General features: G+C 40.6%; 1 protein-coding gene across 14 annotated transcripts in view; it reads right to left on the reverse strand.

Moving 5' to 3' along the window:
* PARD3 (par-3 family cell polarity regulator) overlaps positions 1 to 22,595 on the reverse strand; it is a 648,369-nt gene that overhangs the window by 218,467 nt on the left and 407,307 nt on the right. For 9 of the 14 annotated variants that reach the window (XR_012157609.2, XM_073334431.2, XM_073334430.2 and 6 more), the window contains 3 exons: positions 20,463 to 20,602; positions 13,581 to 13,709; positions 9,229 to 9,267 (listed from right to left, as the gene is read on the reverse strand). Coding sequence is in view for 13 of the 14 variants with exons in the window: in XM_073334431.2 (XP_073190532.1) it covers positions 9,229 to 9,267; positions 13,581 to 13,709; positions 20,463 to 20,602 (308 nt within the window). In the remaining variant the exon portion in view is untranslated. The remainder of the gene's footprint in view (positions 1 to 9,228; positions 9,268 to 13,580; positions 13,710 to 20,462; positions 20,603 to 22,595) is intronic. The other 5 variants (XM_073334436.2, XM_073334435.2, XM_073334432.2 and 2 more) reach the window with 1 other exon arrangement.

The raw sequence follows: 22,595 nt of genomic DNA on the forward strand, positions 1-22,595 counted from the left end.
CCCATCTTCAAAGATGCTTTCAATTTAATGCTTAAAATGGATAATAAAAGTGCAAGTGAAAGAATATTTTGCAGGCATTTTTCAAAGGAACAAAAATGTTAACATGTGATTTTCATTTAGTATGAAATCAAAGCATTGTGAAAGCAGAAGTCTAAGTATTTCCACGTGTTTTCTTATTTATCTGAGTATAAGAATACCACTGCTTGTCTATACTAATATTTTTCTTTTCATGATCACACGACTATTGTTCTGACCTGTGGATTTATTCACTTACAATGACTATTATAACTAGTTTAAAATCAATATTTAAATCAATTGATCAGAACTCTATAAACCAGTGGTTCTCAACCGTTCCAGACTACTGTACTCCTTTCAGGAGTCTGATTTGTCTTGCATACCCCAAGTTTCACCTCACTTGAAGACTACTTGCTTACAAAATCAGATATAAAAATACAGAACTGTCACAGCACACAATTACTGAATAATTGCTTACTTTCTCATTTTTACAATATAATTATAAAAATAAATAGACTGGAATATAAATATTGTACTTACATTGCAGTGTATAGTGTATAGCAGTATAAATAAGTCATTGTATGAAATTTTAGTTTGTATGGAATTCACTAGTGCTTTTTAGGTAGCCTTTTGTAAACCTAGACAAATATCTAGATGAGTTCATGTACCCCCTGGAAGCCTTCTGGGTATCTGTGATTGAGAATCACTGCTATACACATCCTGCTTATCAAACATTTCTAAACTCTGTGAAACAGGTGAAATCAGTGTAATAATCATCAACTACTCTGGATCACACAGGTAATGGTCAGTGGTAGCTACTACAGTGAGTACAATTAAAGCTAACATGCTCTATCTCAGATTTTGCTCTTACTCAAACTTTTCCCACACTGTGTACTACAACCCATAAGTAGTGGTAAAAATAACCCTGATACTTCACAGACTTCTACACTGTAGAACTGAAAATCTGGGCATTAATCCAATGGCATGTGGCTCAACCCAGAAAGCCCATAAAATAGCTCTCTTTTCCAAGCTATCTCCAGTTCATGAAAGAACTTCAGTGCCCAGCACACTGATCACATAGGATCCTAATCCGGAACATGTCTCCCATAGTATGACCTGGAAGACAGCAAAAGGTGACATATCTGAGAGAAAACCTGCGAATCAAAGGAAAAAATCCTGGTTTTGCAGCAGTTTGTGGTGGGAGCACACTACAACTTCCAATGGAGGCAACATCAGTATATAAGGGCACTGAGTATGGGAGTAAGGGGACCTAGGTTCTATTCCTAGCTCTGCCATTGACCTGCCAGGTAACTTTGGCAAATCACTTCAACCTCTCAGTGCCTCTGTTGCCCTTTCTGCCCTTGGTCTGTCTCATCTGTTCAGGCTGTAAGCTCTCCAGGGCAGAGACTGTACCCTACCACGTGTGTGCAATGGTGACAAACGCAAATGAACCTAAGCTTGGTTGGAAGCCTCCAGCTATTACTGTAAAACAAATAATAAATAGTAATAGACTCCTGCCCCCTCACCTACCACACGCAAACTGATTTTTAAACCCCCATCCTCCTCCTCCTGCACCTTCACCCCCTACTCCGTCCCGTTCTGCCCACAAGAGAGAGAAATGCAGGACCCAGACATCTTCAAATTTTAGCAAACACAAACATTTAACATTTAGACAAGCAGTCCCCACTAGACAGGGTCTGTTGAGACCAGCTGGAGATTCTAGGGGACCACAGCTATCATGATAGAAATGTCATGGAGGGGAGAAACGGCTTTTGGCTTAGCAGGCCCCGACCCTTTGTTCTCTTTGGCTGACCAGGAAAAAGTTTCTTACAAACTACCTACTATTCCTTCCCTTGTTGACTTTCATGCTAGAATCCATTAAGCAATCCATGACTTGGCTATGGCCACATACCACAAACACTCTATTAAAACTGCCCTAAAATTATCTTTCAGGGTGGGTTAGCTTCATCACATCGCAGTGTTGTGTAAAGCAACTTCAGAACATTTTTGATGTTGCATCATGAGGTGAGGATAGAAAATCATGAATGGTGTGGAGAAAGTAAATAAGGAAATGTTATTTTAACACAAGGGTCACCCAATAAAATTAGACAACAGGTTTAAAACAAACATAAGGTAGTACCTCTTCACACAATACACAGTTAACCTGTGGAATTCATCGCCAGGGAATGTTGTGAAGGCCAAAAGTATAAATAAGTTAAAAATGGAATTAAATAAGTTCATGGAGGATAGGTCCATCAATGGCTATTAGCCAAAATGGTCAGGGGTGCAAACCCATGCTCTGGGTGTCCCTAAACCTCTGACTGCCGGAAGCTGGTACTGGACAACAGGAGATGGATCACTAGATAATTGCCCTGTTATGTTCATCTCCTCTGATGCATTAGTATTGGCCGTTGTTGGAAAACAGGATATTGGGCTAGATGGACCATTGGTCTGACCCAGCATGGCGATTCTAATGTCCTTATGTTGAATATCTGCCTCGTGATATTGGAACAGACTTGCTTTTTCCAGAGGTCAAAGTTGTAAAGATGGTGACCTTAATTTAAATCGGAGGTGGGCAAAATATGGCCCACGGGACCATCCTGCTTGGCCCTTGATCTCCCAGCCAGGGAGGCTAGCCCCTTGGCCCGTCCCTGCTGTTCACACCTCCCCCGCAGCCACACCGCCACATGGGCAACGTGGCTGGCTCCAGCCAGGCTGAGTGGCTGCGAGTTCCTGCTGCTCTGAGCAGCATGGTAAGGGGGCGGCGGATAATGGGTAGGCAGTCCTGGGGGGCAGTCAGGGGGTTGTTGGAGGGGGCAGAGGTTCTGGGGGGTGGCAGTCAGGGGATGGGGAACAGGGGGGGTTGGATAGGACGTGAGAGTCCCGGGGGGCCTGTCAGGGGATGGGCTGTGAATAGGGGTCGGGGGCATTCAGGGGATGGGGAGCAGGGGGGGTTGGGGTCCTGGGGGGCGGCAGTCAGGGGACAAGGAGCGGGGGGTGTTGGATGGGTGGGGAGTTCTGAGGGGAGCAGTCAGAGGGCAGGAAGTGGGAGGGGGCAGATAGGGGGTGGGGGCTAGGCTGTTTGGGAGGCACAGCCTTCCCTACCCGGCCCTCCATACAGTTTCACTCCCCGATGTGGCCCTCAGTCCAAAAAGCTTGCCCACCCCTGATTTAAATCCATATTGAGCCACCGGCTTGCTGTACAAAATAATGTTAATAAAGCTGAGGCAATATAAAAAAAATTTTCCATGACTATTCTCTTGAATAATTAAAAAAAAAAGTTTAATATCCTGTGGCCTGTGTTTATGCCCCTGTAGGCTTGCTTTCCGCCAATATTCCACCAAACAATTTCACTGGCAGGAATGGTCATGGAAACAAAGTATTTAAATTGTCTTTCTGGGTGATGTTGGCAAGCCCCTTCACCTCTCAGTGACTTTTCTGGATTGGGTGCCAAGGAAGAACTCATACTTGAAGACTTCAGAGCCCACAGTGCAGTAAGAAAATTTTACATTTTTAACATGAGTGTTCAAATTAGAAAACTAATCCTAAAATTTGCACATCCAACCAGGGAACAAAATACCATGTGACCTACATGCCAAATCAAATCTAACCAACAGATTGAATTTCGAATTTCAAGTATCTTATAATTTCAGCAAGCTGCTTATGATTGACTACTGGATAGGAATTATCCACGGAAATTATTAACTGATTCATTTCAAGAAAATTCACAAACAGAAAATGTTAAATTTGTTATATACATCATTCACTTTGGACTGCTATCTTCTTTAGTCCTCCATGTAAGTCATTCAGTAATATTCTATGTCCAATGGTAAGAGAGTCTACACACAGCAGTATCCTGCAGAAGATTACAGATTCTCTTTTTTTAAAAAAAGCTGTCAATTCCTTAGATTGCATCTTTATTAAAAATGTAATCTAAAGCCATTCAAAACTACCCTAAAAAAAGCTTTGAAGCCAGTGCAATCACCCTCACATCCCTTGCTATCAGTACCAAATTATTAGAAGACAAAAGCTGCATCTCTTCCTGTATATAACAAAAAGTTATAAAAAATAATCGGCATCTATCATTCATGATACAGATAATCAACATAAGAGAAAATAACACTGCCAACCTCATCAGCAGGCAAACCTCTCCCCGTCTGGTAATACACCCCACATGAAATGTCAGTGCTGTCCTCAGTATATGCATATAGGTTAAAACTATTCAGTATATGCATATAGGTTAAAACTATACTGCATGGGCTCAATTTTCAAACATGCCGAGCACCTATGGCTCCAGTTGAACTCAATGAGGAATATAGGTGCTCAGCACCTGTAAGAAATTCAGGCTCCTTGTGAAAGGACAGCTCTATTTCTTCCATAGGGCAAAGATTCCATGTAAACTAAAGATCTGTATGAATTACCTCTAAAAGAAGTGATGAGAACTGATACTTCTCCCCTTGGGCAAAATATCAGTGTTACTCCAGGGGGGATTCTGCGCCCCTCCAGGGGTGCAGAATTTATAACTTCTGCAGATTTCATGGCTCCTCTGCAGAAAAATTGGGGAGCAAAGAAATCTGTGGGGAACACATGCCACTTCTGCATCAGCCTGGGTGTGTCTGTTGGGAGCAGCCAGCCGCAGAGAAGATCACGACAAGGGGGAGGAGGGAGGCTGAGCGTGCATGTGTCTGTGGAGAGATGTTAAGAGGGTGGGGCTGGGCATGTGCCTGTGTGTGAACAAGTGAGAGACACTCACTCTGTCCCTCCCGCTTGCTGTTGTTGCGTCCTGGACTTGGAGGCATAGGTCTGTGTGAAGCAGGCTCTGTCCCTGAGGCAGAGCAGAAATGCAACAACTAAGCAAGCAGGCTGCTAAGGTTCCCTTTGTTAGTTAACTAAGCCTCCTTTACCTTGCCAGAGTGGTGTAAAGGAACCTTATTGTAAATGACACTAACGGAATCCTCACCTAGGAAGGTCTATGTGCTTTCTCCCTTTTTTCCCCTGTGTCAGACAGGCACAATGGGGTTAGATTACAGCTAGTGATCTATTTTACTTATCCATTTAAAAAAAATGCAGGACAATGATTAGCAAAACTGTATGACTTTCATGTGTGAAAGTCTGAGCAATTTAAAGCGAAATCTACTTTACAGAACACCAAACACCAAAATAAAAGTAATGTAATTTAAATGAAAATCCAGGATTATAACTGGAATGCAGAGTATTGGTTTTTATGATTTTTTTCTGTACAGCAGTTTAAGTAAATTACCAAAATAAGTGAAACTGGTGTTATTATATTGCATTATTTTGACAAATAAAATATGCAGATTTTGGATTTTTTTTGGCGCAGAATTTTGGATTTTTTGGCGCAGAATTCCCCCAGGAGTAATATGTAAAAGTATTCAGCTATTCCATGTTCCAGGTTTATGCAAAAGATTAAGCAGTCAAATTCAAACATACTCTGACAAATGGCCAGAGACGAATAGAAGGTCAGTGCCATGTTAAAGACATAGCAAGAGGATATCAAGGAAAGAACCATGACTGATATTTTAATGAAAATGCTTACCACTTGCAGTGCCTTTCAGAGGACGGCTCTCCAATAAATTTTCAACTATCAATCATTTCATTCCTGAACTCTTCACAACTAAAAGCAAATCATGTCTTTCTAGGTAATTGCTGGTATATTTTCCCCCATCGTTTTAGTACTTGAGTGCTTCACAAACATTGATGAATTTCTCCTTACAACACCGATCTGAGGCAAGGAATATTATCCCCTTTTTACAGGTGGGAAACTGCACACAAAAAACTCATGGAGGAAGTCTTTGTCAGAGCCAGGATACAAACCCAGATCTGACGACCAAACCAGTGCCTTAACCCCAAGACCATCCTTCTATTTTAGCTGGCCTTAGGAAACAAGGTATTAATCAAACCTCACAAGCACCCAATTTTGGAGGTAAGGTTCATTTATGTCAATTTTACAAATGTGGAATACAGAAAGACATATAAAAGCGTACAGAGAGACTGTGATTTTCCCATTGTTGCTAAGTAAACCAGTGGAAGAGTCAAGAAATGGAATCCAGGAGTTCCAATTTTCATTCTCTGACTCTGACCACTAGACCAGGGTCTTTTTCTTTCTGAGCCCCTCCTCCCCCAACATGCGATAAAAATTCCAGAGCCCATCTGTGCCACAACAACTGTTCTTCTGCATATCCAGTAGATTAAAAGCCAGAGCCGGCATTAGGGGGTAACAAGCAGGACTACTGCCCAAGGGACCCATGCCGCAGGCAGCCCTGCGAAGCTAAGTTGCTCAGGCTTCGGCTTCAGCACAGGTGATGCGGCTCAGGCTTTGTCTTTCTGCCCTGGCCCCTCTCTTGCTAATTTTGGCAGACCCGCTGAAACCTGCTTGTGACCCCCAAGGGGTTCTGGAACTCTGGTTGAGAACTGCTTCACTAGACCATGACTCTCTTTAATGTAAAATTCTCAGGTAGCTGGAAATTATTGTTTTCCTAGCAGTACACTGACATGCAGGTAACTTGCAGGTTTGAATTTGGAAAATAAACAGAGGAAAACAATTGTAAATGCAAAATAATACCCAAACACAATTAACTTTCAAAGAGAAGGGGGATGGGGAATTAATTGGCAGATGTTTTACACAGTATAATTAACAGTTTATTTCAATGCTCTATAAAAGATTAATTATGCTTCAAAACAGATATGTAATGACAAATTACTAGGTTTTTTTTACCAGGGTCAATCTCCTACATTCAAAACAATCATCCTGTGGAGCAACAGATGCAGCTCTTCCATTTTGTTTCATTATTGGCCATCAAAGTGGTGCAGCTAGTAGAATATGAAACCAAGGTTTCAAAATGTCATATAGGCAAGACCTATGGTTCGGAAGTAATTTGGCTTCTTTCTTGTTTATCAGTGAAACAGAAGGTAAGACCTTATGCTTAGCTGGGGCTTGGTTGCAGATAGAAATGAAGGTGTACTTCTTGGTGGGTGACTGATGAGCAAATTTAGATGCTGCAGGGTTAATGCCTTGGGGAAGTTCTTGATTGTTGTTATTATGGGAATAATCAGAGCCTATAATCTTGTGAAAGTGAGGGAAATCTAAAGTCATGTACTCTTCTGGACTGGCTGGCAAGGAAGGACTCATACTTAAAGAAAAATGAAGTAAAAACTCATTTTCAAATATTTGGGAGGGTCTGATTGTCTACTGCACTTCTCTACATGTACACTGGTATAACTCCAATGAAATTGAAGCCAATGAAATTTCATCAGCGTAAATCTGGAGTAATGCAGAATTGAACAATGCCCTTAGGTTTTTGCAATATTAATATCTACATATAGGTTCTATTCCTGGCTTGTGATTTCAACAGGTTTCTTAAAATTATATACACAATACAAAACTATCATGAATAACTGTGGCAGTTTTGTTTTTAAATCTAAAAGAGCAGATTTTTTGTATTTCACCTCTCTCTCCTGATCTACACAGATCCAGCATCTTCACTGCTCTTACTGTTACTAATTTCGCTCTGCCTTCTACTGTGAATTCCATGACACAAAACTTACAACTAGCATCATAAGAACCAGAAGTGGGTGCAAAAACAGAAACTGCAAGAGTACGAATCTGAAAGGCCAGACAGCTAATGACAAGAGAACTAAACACGGAATAAGGCAGAACGAAGGAGAGTGGGGAGAGGCAGTCAAAACAAACAAGATTTAAAAAACAAATAAACCAGTGACTGTGTTATTGATTTGCAGCTGGGGAAAATTGCCTTTGTAGAAATCTCTAAATTATACTGTATGTGATGGTTATAAAATATTGTTGGGTCACAATCACTCCAGCAGAAAGACCATTTGCAAAATGAAGGATCATTGTCCATTACAAATTCTCACTTCTAAATTCCCAAATTGAGTCCAGTTTTTATTCCCACCCAGGAATACATCTTCAACCATCTCTCCCTTTGACTACCACAACTACCTTTTCCATGGCATCCTCAAGTTTCAGGTTGCCAAACATATGGAGGAAGCTGCTGCCCAATTCTCAAGTGTCCAATAAATGCAAAAATAAGCCCATCTTTATAGAATTTCATTGCCCCATTATGTATTTCAGGATCCAATTAAAAATTGCCCACCTTGACTTGATTACTTTTAAAAGACTTGTTCCAATCTAACTCATGGACTTGCACTCTCTACTCCTCTTCTTGTTCCTTCTGCTCACCTAGACGCAACTTTCTTTCTGCACCTAAACTCACCCCTGTTGGGAAGGCGCCCCTGTCACATTAAATAACTTTTCTATATCTCACCAACTCCCCATCTTACTTCACATCCTGCCAAATCTCTCTTCTCCCTTGCCTCTAACTCTTAATATCTCCCTGCTCTCACTTATTATTTAACTTAGCAACTGTGTTACCTAACTATATGAAAGTTTTTGAGGTATCACTTGTAGGAAAGATACTATAGACATGAAAAGCATATATTGTATTATTTTATAATAATACTCCATAAGATGATGCATTTCTTGAAATAAATGACTAAGTATATTTTAGTATTCTTAATATTAAGAGACTGATATTTCTGCCTGGAGAGTATCAATGGATCTATGGAAATCTCTGTACAAAACTTTGCCAAGGGATCTCAATCCAAACCTCCTAAAACTTACTACTTCCTTAACTTACATCACAATTCCTTAAAAATCACTTGCAACAACAAACAATGGCTTGAGATAAGGATACATGTCAGCCTTAACTTCAACTTAAATCACATAATGATTCTTTAAAATATCCTGACTAAATCCTCAGTTTATTGAATTGTTAGCTTCTGTCTTCTGACCAGGAAGCTTTCAAATAGTATTGCAAATTACATAATAAAAAGAAGTTTAAAATGTAAGGCTAGAGAGAGCCATCTACAGTATACAGAGTAACAGCCGTGTTAGTCTGTATTCGCAAAAAGAAAAGGAGTACTTGTGGCACCTTAGAGACTAACCAATTTATTTGAGCATAAGCTTTTGTGAGCTACAGCTCACTTTACCTGTAGCTCACGAAAGCTTATGCTTAAATAAATTGGTTAGTCTCTAAGGTGCCACAAGTACTCCTTTTCTATCTACAGTATAGAATGTGAAAGGAGGGTCTGTAAAACTTTAATTGATGGAAAAGTGCCATATAAATTTTAAAATATTTTGCGAGTCTTCTGAGATGTAAAAGACAAAGCTCTTACCGTTTCCTTTGCAATTTGTGACTGGCTTTGTTCTGCACTCTAAAGGAAGTAAAAAAAGAAAATAAATAAGAACATGGCTACATAAGACATTCACTGTCTATTAGCAGAGGGAAAGGGTCTCAATTCTGGCATGTCGCGGAGATGGGGGAGTATAGGGAGCTGGTTGGATTCTGTGATCCACAGCCACCCGACCCTGGCACACTGTAAGAGTTGCAGAGGCACAAATCTTATACCAGACCTAGGAACATAGCCACATTCACATCCCCTATCAAGCCCCGTGCCCTCCATTTCTGCCAGGAGTGATGAGGGTGTGGTTGGCACAGGACAAAGCCCAGCTGTCCACACTACCTGTATGCCAAAGGAGATTTCTCCTACTCAGGGGGAGTTCTCAGCTGACCACCCCTTGCTGAATTAAGGCCACTTTACATGGTACAAACCTGGACAATCTTGTGCAAACATTTTAAAGAAATATCTGCTGTCAAAATGGCCCACGCCTCTCTCAGCAGAAGCATGGCTTTGAGTTTGGTAATGGAATGGCCACACCCTGTGGTCGTGAGGGGAGAGGGAGTGCTCATGCTCAGCCACACCGGACCCCTTCCACTGCCATCAGCCTCTCCTTAAGCCTAAGTGTGCACGTGGGTACAGGCCTCAGGGGAAAAACATTCTTCCCCATAGGCCAGTTTGGAAGTGTGTTTGGGGAACCGACTAGTTCTTACAGGCCCAGGCCCACCCAGGCACCCAGGCCATCTTGCCACTACTGCTGCTCAGCCCTCCCTGTCCAGCTGAGGTATCGCCGAGCTGTGTTTCCAGGATGCTCTGGGTCTAGCCAAATGCCTTATTTGGTAGGATTTTTTCTCTCTAGTCCAAAACGGCAAGCTGGCTAGGGGTAGTTTATTTGGGGTTTTCTGGCTTCCTTGCAGCATCCTGGATACTCAGTTTTTTGGCCAAAAGGACTGGGAATAAGAATAGAAATTTAACGTTAGGAAGTTTTATGTGAACATCTAGTGAGCTACAACTTGCAGCCAGTGTCCAATGATGATAAAAGAATGAAAGGGTGAGCTCTCAGAGATAAACATAAGTAAGGGATTCAGGATATGCAGGTGGAACTACTACCTCACAAGGCAGAGGAGAGACCTTAAATCTGTATCTGCCTCCATCTTGGCTGAAACTGGGGACTGAACCTGGGGCCTCCAGAGCTTGCACTAAAGAGCTACTTTCTCAGAACTGTAACATAATTTGCATCCTCTGTGGACTGGGCACAAAGGAGGCATCCTCATTCTCCTCTTGGGGAAGGGCAAGAGGATTCAGAGGAAGTCTGTGTCCTATTGGTTAAGCTGAAGAGGACTAACCCATATTAACTGGCTATGTGGCATGACGCCATTTATCAACACAGTGGATCCAAGAAAATGCCTGGCATTTTGGGGAAGGGTGTGATAGTTCTATCACCACCGTCAGTTAGAATGAATAAAGTTGCAGCCTGGCACTTGGAATTCCTTCCCTGCATTTGTGTTTTATTTGCCTGAGCATCCTGACCAACGTAAGTGCAGGTTTCAATGCTGCTGGTGCTGAATAATTCTTCTCTCTCATGTGCACGTATGACAATACAAGTCATATGTGCACACGATTTTACAGCGAACCAAGACAGTCTTTGCTTAAACATTCCCTTAATTACCTATATATAAATAATACTGTGCACTTCCATAGCTCCTCCCAGCCAACAATCTCAACATGCTCTAAAGACATTAAACTTCACAACTCTCCTGTGATGTAGTCAAGTTTTGTACTAAGGCAAATTTAGAACATAAGAATGGCTATCCTGGGTCACACCAAAGGTCCATCCAGCCCAGTATCCTGTCTACCGACAGTGGCCAATGCCAGGTGCCCCAGAGGGAGTGAACTTAACAGATAATGATCTAGTGATCTCTCTCCTGCCATCCAACTCCACCCTCTTACAAACAGAGGCTAGGGACACCATTCCTTACCCATTCTAGCTAATAGGTATTAATGGACTTAACCTCCATGAATTTATCCAGGCTAAGTTGTCAAAAGTCATACAGAAAGCAGAATCCACAACCCCTGATTCCCTGAATCAAATCTAAAGAACTTTTTATTGCCATGACAAGCCATACAAGTGTAGCCAAAGTGTAAATGGCTGTAATATTGAGCTCCTGTCAGCAGACAACTCCCAGGCCGGTGCTTTATGCACAAGATTGTATCAAGTAAATGTTTACAGAGTATTTATATCATGAAAACTCTGTTTATATATTGCTCATTAAATGTACTTACAATATTTATTTGTAAGAAATAATAAAGCAATATGGAAAAGATGGAGGGAAAGTGGGGAGGACACAAAGGACGAAGTATTGCATTGGACCATGTGTAAAAAATTACATTTATCATTAAGGCAAACAGACACAGTTTCGATTTTTTTTTCCATATAAAACTTCTATATGTGAAATTTTGATAAAAGTCAAGATGATGAATAGTTTTCAAACAAATTGTCTTTATTATTTCTTACTAGCAGACGGAAAAGCACCACTTCAGAACAAGTGTCAGTTCAGCAGCTCCCCACCACTTCTCTACTCATGCTCTTCATTATGCCCCATGACAGCTGCCAGCCGAGCAGAGTTAGAACTTGGTCATGTCAAGGTGTGAATGAACAAATCTTTATGCAATCAGGATTCATCAGACATTCCGGGTTAGAATCTCAGATGGTGTATTTTGCTGTAGCTCCATTGGAGTTAGAGCAATTTACACCAGCTTATGATCTGGACCTCTGATTATGTAGGTAAGTAAAGACTTCTCCATCTACCACCTGCCATGACTATGCTGCTATACTGACCTCTGTCAAAATACCACAGAGAGTGGCATCAGCACAGCACCAGCAGGGAGGCTGCTGAGGCTCAGCTCTTTTAAAGGAGCTGATTCACTTTGTGATGTCAAAAGATACGCAATAAAACTAAAATTAAACTGATTAAATATTACGGTTAACATGTACTTCTAGGCTATTCTAGATACAAGGACGTTAAATCTTTCCAGGATTTTATATGCATTACTATTCATTATGTATTATAACAGGAACATTAATATAGAAATAATATATACAAAATTAAGATATATTCTTGCTACTAAGAGTTTATTTATAACACACAAAAATATTTCCATTCACCTTTACTGTAAGTTATCAATATTGTGAAAATTACATCACAGAAGCTTGTAAACCAATTGCTTTCACCTTTCCAGCCATTCAGAAGCATGTGATGCGATTTCCATACCATTCAATCTGATTCAGTCTTTAAAGGAAAGCTTTCAGAAACCATGACATATCAGTACGTGAAGTCACATTCCAAAAGAATTAGGCTAACAAATTTAGCTCATTTGCAGCCTTCTCAACCACTACAGTTTTTTAGGGTTAAATGCTGTTTTGAAAGATAAAAGACAGAGCAAGGACTGATATTAAATGCTTTAAAATGCCAAATAAAAATGCATTCTTTCTGCATTCAAGATATTAAAAATCCTGTAGAAATGAAACAATTTGTTCATCTCACCAAAAAAGACAGCAGTTGCTCTTATTCTGCCTGTTTATGAGAATGCATCCAAACAATTTATTTTAATAGCTATATATTTATAACCATAGCACTTTAATTGAATATAAAACATAATACTGTTTATATTCATAGTCTACCTTTTTATAACAAAAGTTATCATTGGTAATAATCAAGGAAATATGTGTATACACTTTGCAAGTTGAACCGGTGTTGTAATAAACAATTATTGTTTCATTTCACTCAAAGTATTCAGAATACATTCTGTGAATTACCCTGCTAAATTAATAACAATGGGGGTCCAATACCACATAGGGGATGCTTTATACTAAAATAATAACCTTTTTTTCTTGCAAATTCCTCTTTTGGTACCATAGCATTCATACAGTCCATTCTGGCTTACTTTTAAGTGCTCGGAAATTTTTTTGATCAAGTGGCAGGACAAACAGTAAGTTTTCAAACACAGACTTGTGAATGTGAAAGGTATGAAATAATCCACTTGTCTCATGTATTCAAGTAAAGTCCATGCAATAGTTTTGTTTGTAATAAGCATTTCCTGTCCCCCAAAACACCACCATAATCTGATTTTAAAACTCCCAGTCACATATTCTAGTGAACATACAATTCCAAGACCAGAGCTAAAAAAAAAATAAAAAACGTTCATGTAAAGTTAACATGACCAGAGAATAACAAAAACTGATTTTCTTGTCTTCATTTCTGGTCACACACATTTACCAGCAGGTATCAGGACCAGACCATTTGCTTAAATTAATCTAAAATCTCCTAGATGCTCTCTGTTTTACGCACCAGTTCCCTTGGATGGAATGTTTCTTCCTGACGGAAAATCAAAAGGCTCACAGTCCCTCCCATCTTAGTGCTTCTCAGCAGGGAGACAGCTTCCTCCTGGGTTTTGCCGGTTAAATCAACTCCATTTACCTGTGACAAATAAAACACATAAAACTGCTAAGACTCCAGCATTAGAAAATATTACTCTACCCATCACACAGCACAATTCACTTGGAGGCCAAACTCTGTTACAAATCTAGAAGGAACTAACATAATGACTCTGCATCTGCTCCTATTCAAGTCAATGGGAATTTTGCTAATGGGATCAGTAGGAGCAAGGAATCTATAGGAAAATGCATAATATTCGTGGTTCTGGTCTTACATTTCTATTGATGATTTCTAGCATTCAAGAGAAAGAGATGACCAGGAAAGGTGTCACACTGACAGCTCTGGAGATCTCAGGCACCTTTATGCTCAAGAACAGAGCGTGTGTGGCAGAAGTGGAACTGTCCCCTGTGATGGTTCTCAAGGTGCCCAGGATTGTGAGTCACCAAGTTACCTCCAGCAAGAGGGAGCCTTGCTTGTGCTTAACTGTGGGTCAGCTCCCTCACACCTGCAGACATTTATCCACCCAAATGAGCTCCTCTGGGCTCTGCCAGCCCTTATTTTGTCTTGCAGGTTAACAATACGTGCACCCCAATCCCAGAGCCCCGCTGAAGCGTTCCCCTGTAGTGTTCAACCCCTTGTCCACAAAACACTCAGATATACCGTCTTCAGGGGAATAGTATACACAATAGCTTAAATGATTCAATTCAGAATCAGCTCCTTGTACAGTACCATAGCAGTGAGATACATATATAGTGAAACCAAACATAAGTTTATGATCAAAGATCAAGAGATCATGAGTAAGGATAATGGAAACAGAAGGGTTACATATTAAACAAAATCACAACACGGTCCCTAGAGACTAAACTTAACAGGCTAACAGTCTCACCCCAAATATCCTTTGCAACAATTCAGCCAAGGCTGGTTGTGATCCTGTTTTCATGGATGTAATTGCACTGCTCAATTACTTCCTAGGTGCAGGATAAAGAGGTGTCCCTTCCTTCCTTGCATTCCCCTTATATTCCTAATGTTGCCAACTCTCATGATTTTGTTTTGAGTCTCATGATAATTGTTTCCTTAAAGGCCCAAGTCCTAGAGTCAAGTGGATATGTGATCATTTTAGCCTTCATTCTTTTAAAAAAAAAAAAAGTTTCTAGCCCTCATGGCTGTGGAGAAAGCTTCAAAATGTGACTCCAGTGCACCTTCAAGTCTCAAAAAGCAGAACACCAAATCTAATATTTGTACATAATCTCATGATTGTTAGTGAGCCTGACTCATGCTTTTTGAACATTTGGGGTTGGCAATACTGTTTCACCATTTGCCCCTCAGACTCAGGACAACTCCCCTCCCCACCCCTATAATTAATTCTCCAGCCTGCTGCCTTCACATCCTCCTGCTGACTTTGCATGTAAATGACTCCCTATTGTGTTAACTTACACTGCTTAATTTACATGTAGACCAACAGAGACAAGTGAATAAACATCCTTTGCTGGGCAGAAACCTGTTTGTCCACTCTGCTTTAATTTGGATTTCAGAAACATATTTTTAGCACAGATACATAACTTCTTACATATAGCATTGGTACACACATTTCACGAGGATATGAACTAGTGTGACCATGGCTTTTATTTACGACCTCACAGTATATTCTTTAAAAAAGGAGTACTAGTGGCACCTTAGAGACTAACCAATTTATTTGAGCATAAGCTTTCGTGAGCTACAGCTCACTTCATCGGATGCATAAAGTGGAAAATACAGAAGATGTTCTTATATATACACACACACACACATATATATATACACACACATGTATAAGAACATCTTCTGTATTTTCCACAGTATGCATCTGATGAAGTGAACTGTAGCTCACGAAAGCTTATGCTCAAATAAATTGGTTAGTCTCTAAGGTGCCACAAGTACTCCTTTTCTTTTTGAGAATACAGACTAACAGGCTGTTACTCTGAAACCTGTCAGTATATTCTTTGGTAAACCAGAATGCACATTCCAGGATTAGGATATTCTTGTAACCCTCCCTGCCAGCTGACACGAAGGGCTTTATGGTCACACCCCACAAACATGTTTTTCAGGGAGATTTTCAAAGGCACAAGTGGGAGTTAGTAGCTTAATTCCCATCAACTTTAAATGGGAGTTGAACCTACCTGTTCCTTGTACTTGTGAAAAACTTCTCTCTCTTTTTTTTTTTTTAAAAAACCTACTGCATAGCCAAATAGAAACCCAAGTAAAATGTTGGCATGTTAACCTGTGTTTTTCACCCAAATTATGAAGAATGAAAAGGAGTACTTGTGGCACCTTAGAGACTAACTTTCTTTTTGCGAATACAGACTAACACGGCTGTTACTGAATTTTTTAAAACTGCATCAAAGATGTGTTGCAAACATGGATTTATGTGACATTTTGTTTAAACAGATAGATATTTGATAGTGACAACTACTATACATCAAAACAATCTTTTACTGGACAATGTATTGATGCAACATCACACGGAAACCTGAAGACCCAAGTTTTATCTTGTAATTAGCATTCCCTCAACATACACATTACAGACTGCACAACAGATATATATAAAACATGTTTTGAGAGTAGACTCTGTCCCTGTATAACAAAGGGAAGAAACCACAGACAAACATGCTATAGGGTGGAATGCAAAACCCTGTTGCTTTGGCATGCTGACAGCCTTTGCCTCTTGCCTCCTCCCCTGATACTCTGCTCAATACCTGAGCAAGCTACCAAGTGAAATTGACAAGAGATATTGCTGGCTTCACTTTGCTCTGCTGCTCACAAAGATTAGAAATGGGAAATTTGTAGAATCTGGTCAGTTTCACTTTCTTAGGCTTTTCCATAGGTTGGTGCAGCAGCAAACTAAACTCAATAAGAGGCCTTGTGAATTTTTATTTCACTGCTGTGTTGGTATAAGGAGGTGAGTCACAGATTGAGAAAAGACCAAAGCAACAAGAGGGTGAAACATTGACTTTGGGGAGAGCCCGGGAAAGGATGAAAGAAATGGGTAGAGAGGGAAAAAGTAGAAATGAAGGGAAGGTAGGAATGCTGTGAATCAGAAAAAGGTCTTTGGTTGACCAGTGTCTTGAAAAAATATATTATGCATATATGGCACTAACGGAGCTCCCTTCTCCACCCCTTTGACCATCACAAACAGGCGGGATACTGTCCAGGTTTATAAGCGCCAGTGTGATAGTTATTAGGTCCCCTCCATCATCAGTTCATCAGTACAGCCTTGTGCAACAAAATACAAGTGGATATAAACCACCCCCTTAACCCACTCTCCAGGGGCAGAGAGGGAAAGATACCCTTATCCTGACATCCTGCATCCCCCATAGCCCAGTGGTCCCTGAACTGTGGGGCATGTCCCCCTAGGGGGTTGTGGAGAAACGTTCAGGGGGGGCACAGCAGGGCCTGGGCCAGCACCCATGGGAGGTGGGCAGACAGCACCACCCAGCCCCACTCTGCCCCAACTCTGCTCCAGCCCAGGCTTTCATCCCCAGCTGTGGCTCCACTCCCAGCCCCAGCCCCAGCCTCGCCCCCGCCCCAACAATGGTCTCTCTCCTGGCCTAGGGTCTGAACCGTGGCTGGGGGGGAAGGGGAAGGATGGACAGGGGTAAGTGGGGCACGAGGTAAAAAGTTTGGGCACCACTGCCCTAGCCCTTGCCAGCCTCCTCTACTTTAAGTGTTCCCATCTGATGGGTTGATTGTTCTCACTGGCTTGTCAGCCTCCTGCCTAATTAAGCCACTGCACACCCATCTCTCAATTAAATCCACTCTAAGGGGGAATAGCTAGTGCCTTAGTGCCAGAATACAGGTCAACACTAGGCTCCTAGCACCCTGTCACATACATTCAGCTGGAAAGAAGACAAATGGTAAATGTAGCGATATCAAGTGCAGAAGTGACAAAAGAAATCTGAGCGGACAGACATGAAAGAGAATAAATAACTCATTTTGGAAGTGACAATTAATCTAAATAAAAGATATTAGGTCAAAATCCATCCCCCATTGTAAGTAATAGTTAATGAAATGGAGTTACATCAGGGACAAGTTTGGACCAATATTTAAAAGAAAATTTTGGCTCAAGCTGACTGTTTGACACCAGAACATCTTATTTAAGCTCAATATTGTACGTGACAGAATGTGAATCTCCACCTTGAAGCAATATGACACTACAACGATCTCATCTGCAGGAGCAGAGGGGATGGAGAGCCGGGAATTTTGCAAGTAAACCTGAAAGGGTAAGAGGTATTTGTTTTTAACTGACTTTTCTATCAAACAACAAGTATATGCTTTGATTTGCTCTCTCAATCTACTCTGTTTTCCTTATCTCCAATATCTGTGATGCTCTACTTTACGATTTTTTTCTTACAATCTTCTCTCTGGCCCCCACTGTTCCCTCAATTGTGTTTTTTCCTCTAATTTATTTGCATTTAAGGAACCATAAAATAACACCAATACCAGGCTTTAGAAGCCAGTGTCGTAAATTACAGATGCAATCCTTACACCCTGAAGGCCATATAAAACAAAAACAAAAAAGCAACAAACAGACCATAAGTCTTCAAGACCATATTACAAAGCAAAAGCACTCCACTTCCCAACACTGAACAAGATATTCAGCCTCAAAGCCTCCCAACCCTCCCAAATGCCCATTAAAATAAAAGAGAGCATTTCTCATTGTTTTCCCTTTGTTTGCTTTGTTTCAGCACTTTTCCAGTGTTGCAACACCTTCCCCAGCATTCAAAGACTAGCCGCACCTTTTAGTTGGAAAGAAGAGGAGAGATCTTATGATTCCAAAGCAGCAGGAGACATATGCCCTTGGTTTCATCTACATCCTTAAAGGGACACTTATTTTGTACCTTGTCATAAATATAAAGGGAAGAGTAAACACCTTTAAATCCCTCCTGGCCAGAGGAAAAACCCTTTCACCTGTAAAGGGTTAAGAAGCTAGGATAACCTCGCTGGCAGCTGACCAAAATGACCAATGAGGAGACAAGATACTTTCAAAGCTGGAGGGAGGGAAAAACAAAGGGTCTCTCCGTCTGTGTGATGCTTTTGCCAGGAACAGAAAAGGAATGGAGTCTTAGAACTTAGTAAGTAATCTAGCTAGATATGCGTTATATTCTGTTTTGTTTAAATGGCTGAGAAAATAAGCTATGCTGAATGGAATGTATATTCCTGGTTTTGTGTCTTTTTGTAACTTAAGGTTTTGCCTAGAGGGATTCTCTACGTTTCGAATCTGATAACCCTGTAAGGTATTTACCATCTTGATTTTACAGAGGTGATTCTTTTACTTTTTTTCTTCAATTAAAATTCTTCTTTTAAGAACCTGATTGCTTTTTCATTGTTCTTGAGATCCAAGGGTTTGGGTCTGTGTTCACCTACGCAAATTGGTGAGGATTTTTATCAAGCCTTCCCCAGGAAAGGGGGTGTAGTGTTTGGGGGGGATTTTGCGGGAAAAGACGTTTCCAAGCGGGCTTTTTCCCGGTTATATATTTGTGAGACGCTTGGTGGTGGCAGCAATAAAGTCCAAGGGCAAAAGGTAAAATAGTTTGTACTACTGGGCAAGTTTTAATCTATGCTGGTAAAAATAAGCTTAGAGGGTTTTCATGCAGGTCCCCACATCTGTACCCTACAGTTCAGAGTGGGGAAGGAACCTTGACATACCAAAATTTGTGTCTTACAAAAAAATCAAGCTTTTATAAAAAACTCTAATGATCAAAATGTTCCAAATTTTATCCCCCTTCCAATAATTCTGTGAAAAAAATGCTTTGCCCTACACAGGAAAGTAGGGATTGCCCCACAGTCCTCTGAATCCATAGGGCATGCACCTAGCAGATCCAAGTGTGGGCACAGGCAGGGAATGGGTGGAGGCAAGGGGCTGCCATTGACCAAGCTAGCAATGTATCTGGAGAAAGTGGGAAGCCAATGAGAGAACTGGGACTCTGAGACTCAATTCCTCCCCTGGTCTGCAGTTTACTCAAGGCAGATTGCACAATGACAATTTACTCTTTATGAATGAACAACTACTGTACCTCCATCCACATAATTTCAGAAAAATTCTAATGGAAGTAGGGTTTCTTCCCTTGAACCTATAAACAACCCCCTATGATGTTTGCAATCCAACACTGTGGCATTTTGCTGGTACAAAAAATAAACAGCATGAAAGGTGAAAAGTGCACTAGATTTTAAAAGTCAATTCATTTTTAATTATGAAAAGTGATAGAACTGGTGTAAATACATAAAAGGCTGTTACAAGAAAGAGGGGAAAATTTTTTTTCTCCTTAACCTCTGTGGATGGGACAAGAAGCAATGGGATTAAATTGCAAAAAAGGAACGTTTAGGTTGGACATTAGGAAAAACTTCCTAACTCTCAGGATGGTTAAGCACTGGATAGCTTGCTTCGGAAGGTTGTGGAATCTCCATCATTGGAGATTTTTAAGATCAGGTTACACAAACACCTGTCAGGGATGGTCTACTCTAAAATAATACTTAGTCCTACTATGAGTGCAGGAGACTAGACTAGATGACCTCTCAAGTCTCATCCCGTCCTACGATTCTATGATTCTATTTAAAGAAATTTGTTTTGTAAAATCATTACTCTTAACCTGACTGGGGACCCTCCTTTTAAGTATGTGCCATGTTGCAAATATACAGCCCTTAATTTGTTACATTTCCTGGGATAATATATTTTAAATGAACTAATCCAGTGACTCATGCCAAAATACAGAAAGCACCTTTTGAACTAGACTAGAGGAATAGTATACAATATTTCATCACCTCAGTAAGTCGGTCTCCAGCCTTCAGTCTCCCATCTTGAATAGCTGCACCTCTTGGAAGGATGTTTTTCACATAAATTGGAGCTGAGCCACCAATTGGTACATCTCTTGAAGTGATGCTAAATCCCAAGCCTTCTGTACCTGCATAAACAATATAAAGCATTATCATTTGTCTAAGAAGTGCATATTCATTTAATTATACTGCATATTAATTCTAATTCATTTGTTGCCAATATTTTCTGTTGTGACAATTACATACAGAAGCCTTATAAAAATACTGCCTAACAATGCTTCACAGAAAAATGTGAAAACGTAATACCTGGAAATAATAATTTTTAATCTTAGGGCCCCCGTCTTACAACACAAATGACTGTTGGGCCCTTTCTCATAAAACCTCTGTACTGGGAATTTCCTGCTCATTGCCATATCTCCAAACTTCCACTTTTGATTAAGATGAATGAGATGGAAGTAGGGCAAAGCAGATCTGGCTTTCCTTAACTTCCTCTTCCTTGTCAGTCTGGATTTTGTCCTTGATTTAGTACAAAGAGTTCACTGATTTCATTGGTCAATAATCTACTCTCCTTCTACAATGACTCTTTTAGCAATGCCAGCAGTTTGATACTGTTGACCATGAGGTTTTGCCAACTCATCCATGGACTCTGGCAGTGATGGATGGAAACAGTTCAGTGGTTCCATTCTTTCCACTCAGATAGGCCTCAGAATGTGTTATCAATTGCTCATCCACCCTGAATACTCTCTGATGTGGGCTACTACAGGGTTCCATGCTTCCTTACATTGTGCTCAACATTATATTATATAATGCCTCTAAGGAAGATAGTGAGACTGTCTAGCCTTCAGTGCTATTGAGATTGCACTCAAGTTTATGTCTCTTTTGCTGGACAAAGATTATTACAGTTTCTCTGCTTGGCTAAAGCTCAATTTAGAGAAGTTGGAAGTGATCCTGTGAGGTATGAAGAAATAACATGAGGGTACCACAGGTGAAGTTGCCCGTTAATAAAGTGGTATACCCACAATTGGTCAATGTTGTATACAGCCGAGGGTTGCTTTTGCAGCAGACTAACTCCTGGATTCACAAGTAGCCATGGTGGCTAGAAAGGGTTTTTTCCACTAGGCTATGAAAAATTTTTACTTTATCTTTTTGGTTTCAACTGTCTCACAGTTATCGGTGGGTTTGTGACCTCCACATTAGATAACCTCAACATTCCACCATGGGGTTATCATTGAGGACCATTTGGAATTTTTCAACCAGTACAGAATGTATATAGCCACTTATGGAGCACATAGCTGTTGGAGAAAGATGACATCTTCACCTTAGATTTATAATGTCCCCTATAGTTTGGTTCCCATTCACCTTAGAAACAACCTCTACCTCAGTAACTGAGATCAGCTGGGAGCTCCTGTTAACAGTCCCTAGAGCTGAACTTTGAGGAAGATGAATGTAGTATTCTCTGTGGAGGGTATGCAACCTGGAATTTGTTTAATGCAAAGCCTGAGTTTGTAGACTTTCAGGATACAGTGTCATGAGCATCTCTTTACTCTATTTTTTTGAGTGAGTAGGGTCATATTTACATATACCAAAGAGGTTGGAATCCAGTTTAGTTGACACTGATGCATATGTTGATGTCCTTGTTTGTACATGAACCCAGAGACATACATAATTGTATACGCTCACAGATTTATTATTAACACGTTTTAGAAACTGTAAAATAAAATATGTATCAATTAATTTAGGATACAAAAGTGGATTTCATTTATTTTCTTACATAAAATTCACAAGCATCACCTTCAGCAGAAAAGATGAACATATTGCAATGGCCAAGATTTCAGGAGTAATGAGTGATTTTGAGATAGAGACAGACTCCTTGAGACACCTTACTGAGTATGTCTACTCAGTAATTAAACACCCATGGCTGGCCCGGGTCAGCTTACTTAAACTCATGGAGCTGTAAAACTGCGGTGTAGATGTTCGGGTTTGGCTGAAGCCCATACTCTGGGACCCCATGAGGTGGGAGGGCTCAGACCTGGGTGCCTGAGTCAGCTGACCAGGGCCAACTGTAGGTCTTTTATTTCAGTCTAGAGGTACCCACAGAGCCAGATTTTCAGGAGGTGGATG

Source organism: Lepidochelys kempii, chromosome 2 (assembly GCF_965140285.1).
Source record: "Lepidochelys kempii isolate rLepKem1 chromosome 2, rLepKem1.hap1, whole genome shotgun sequence".
NCBI classification, from domain to species: domain Eukaryota; kingdom Metazoa; phylum Chordata; order Testudines; family Cheloniidae; genus Lepidochelys; species Lepidochelys kempii.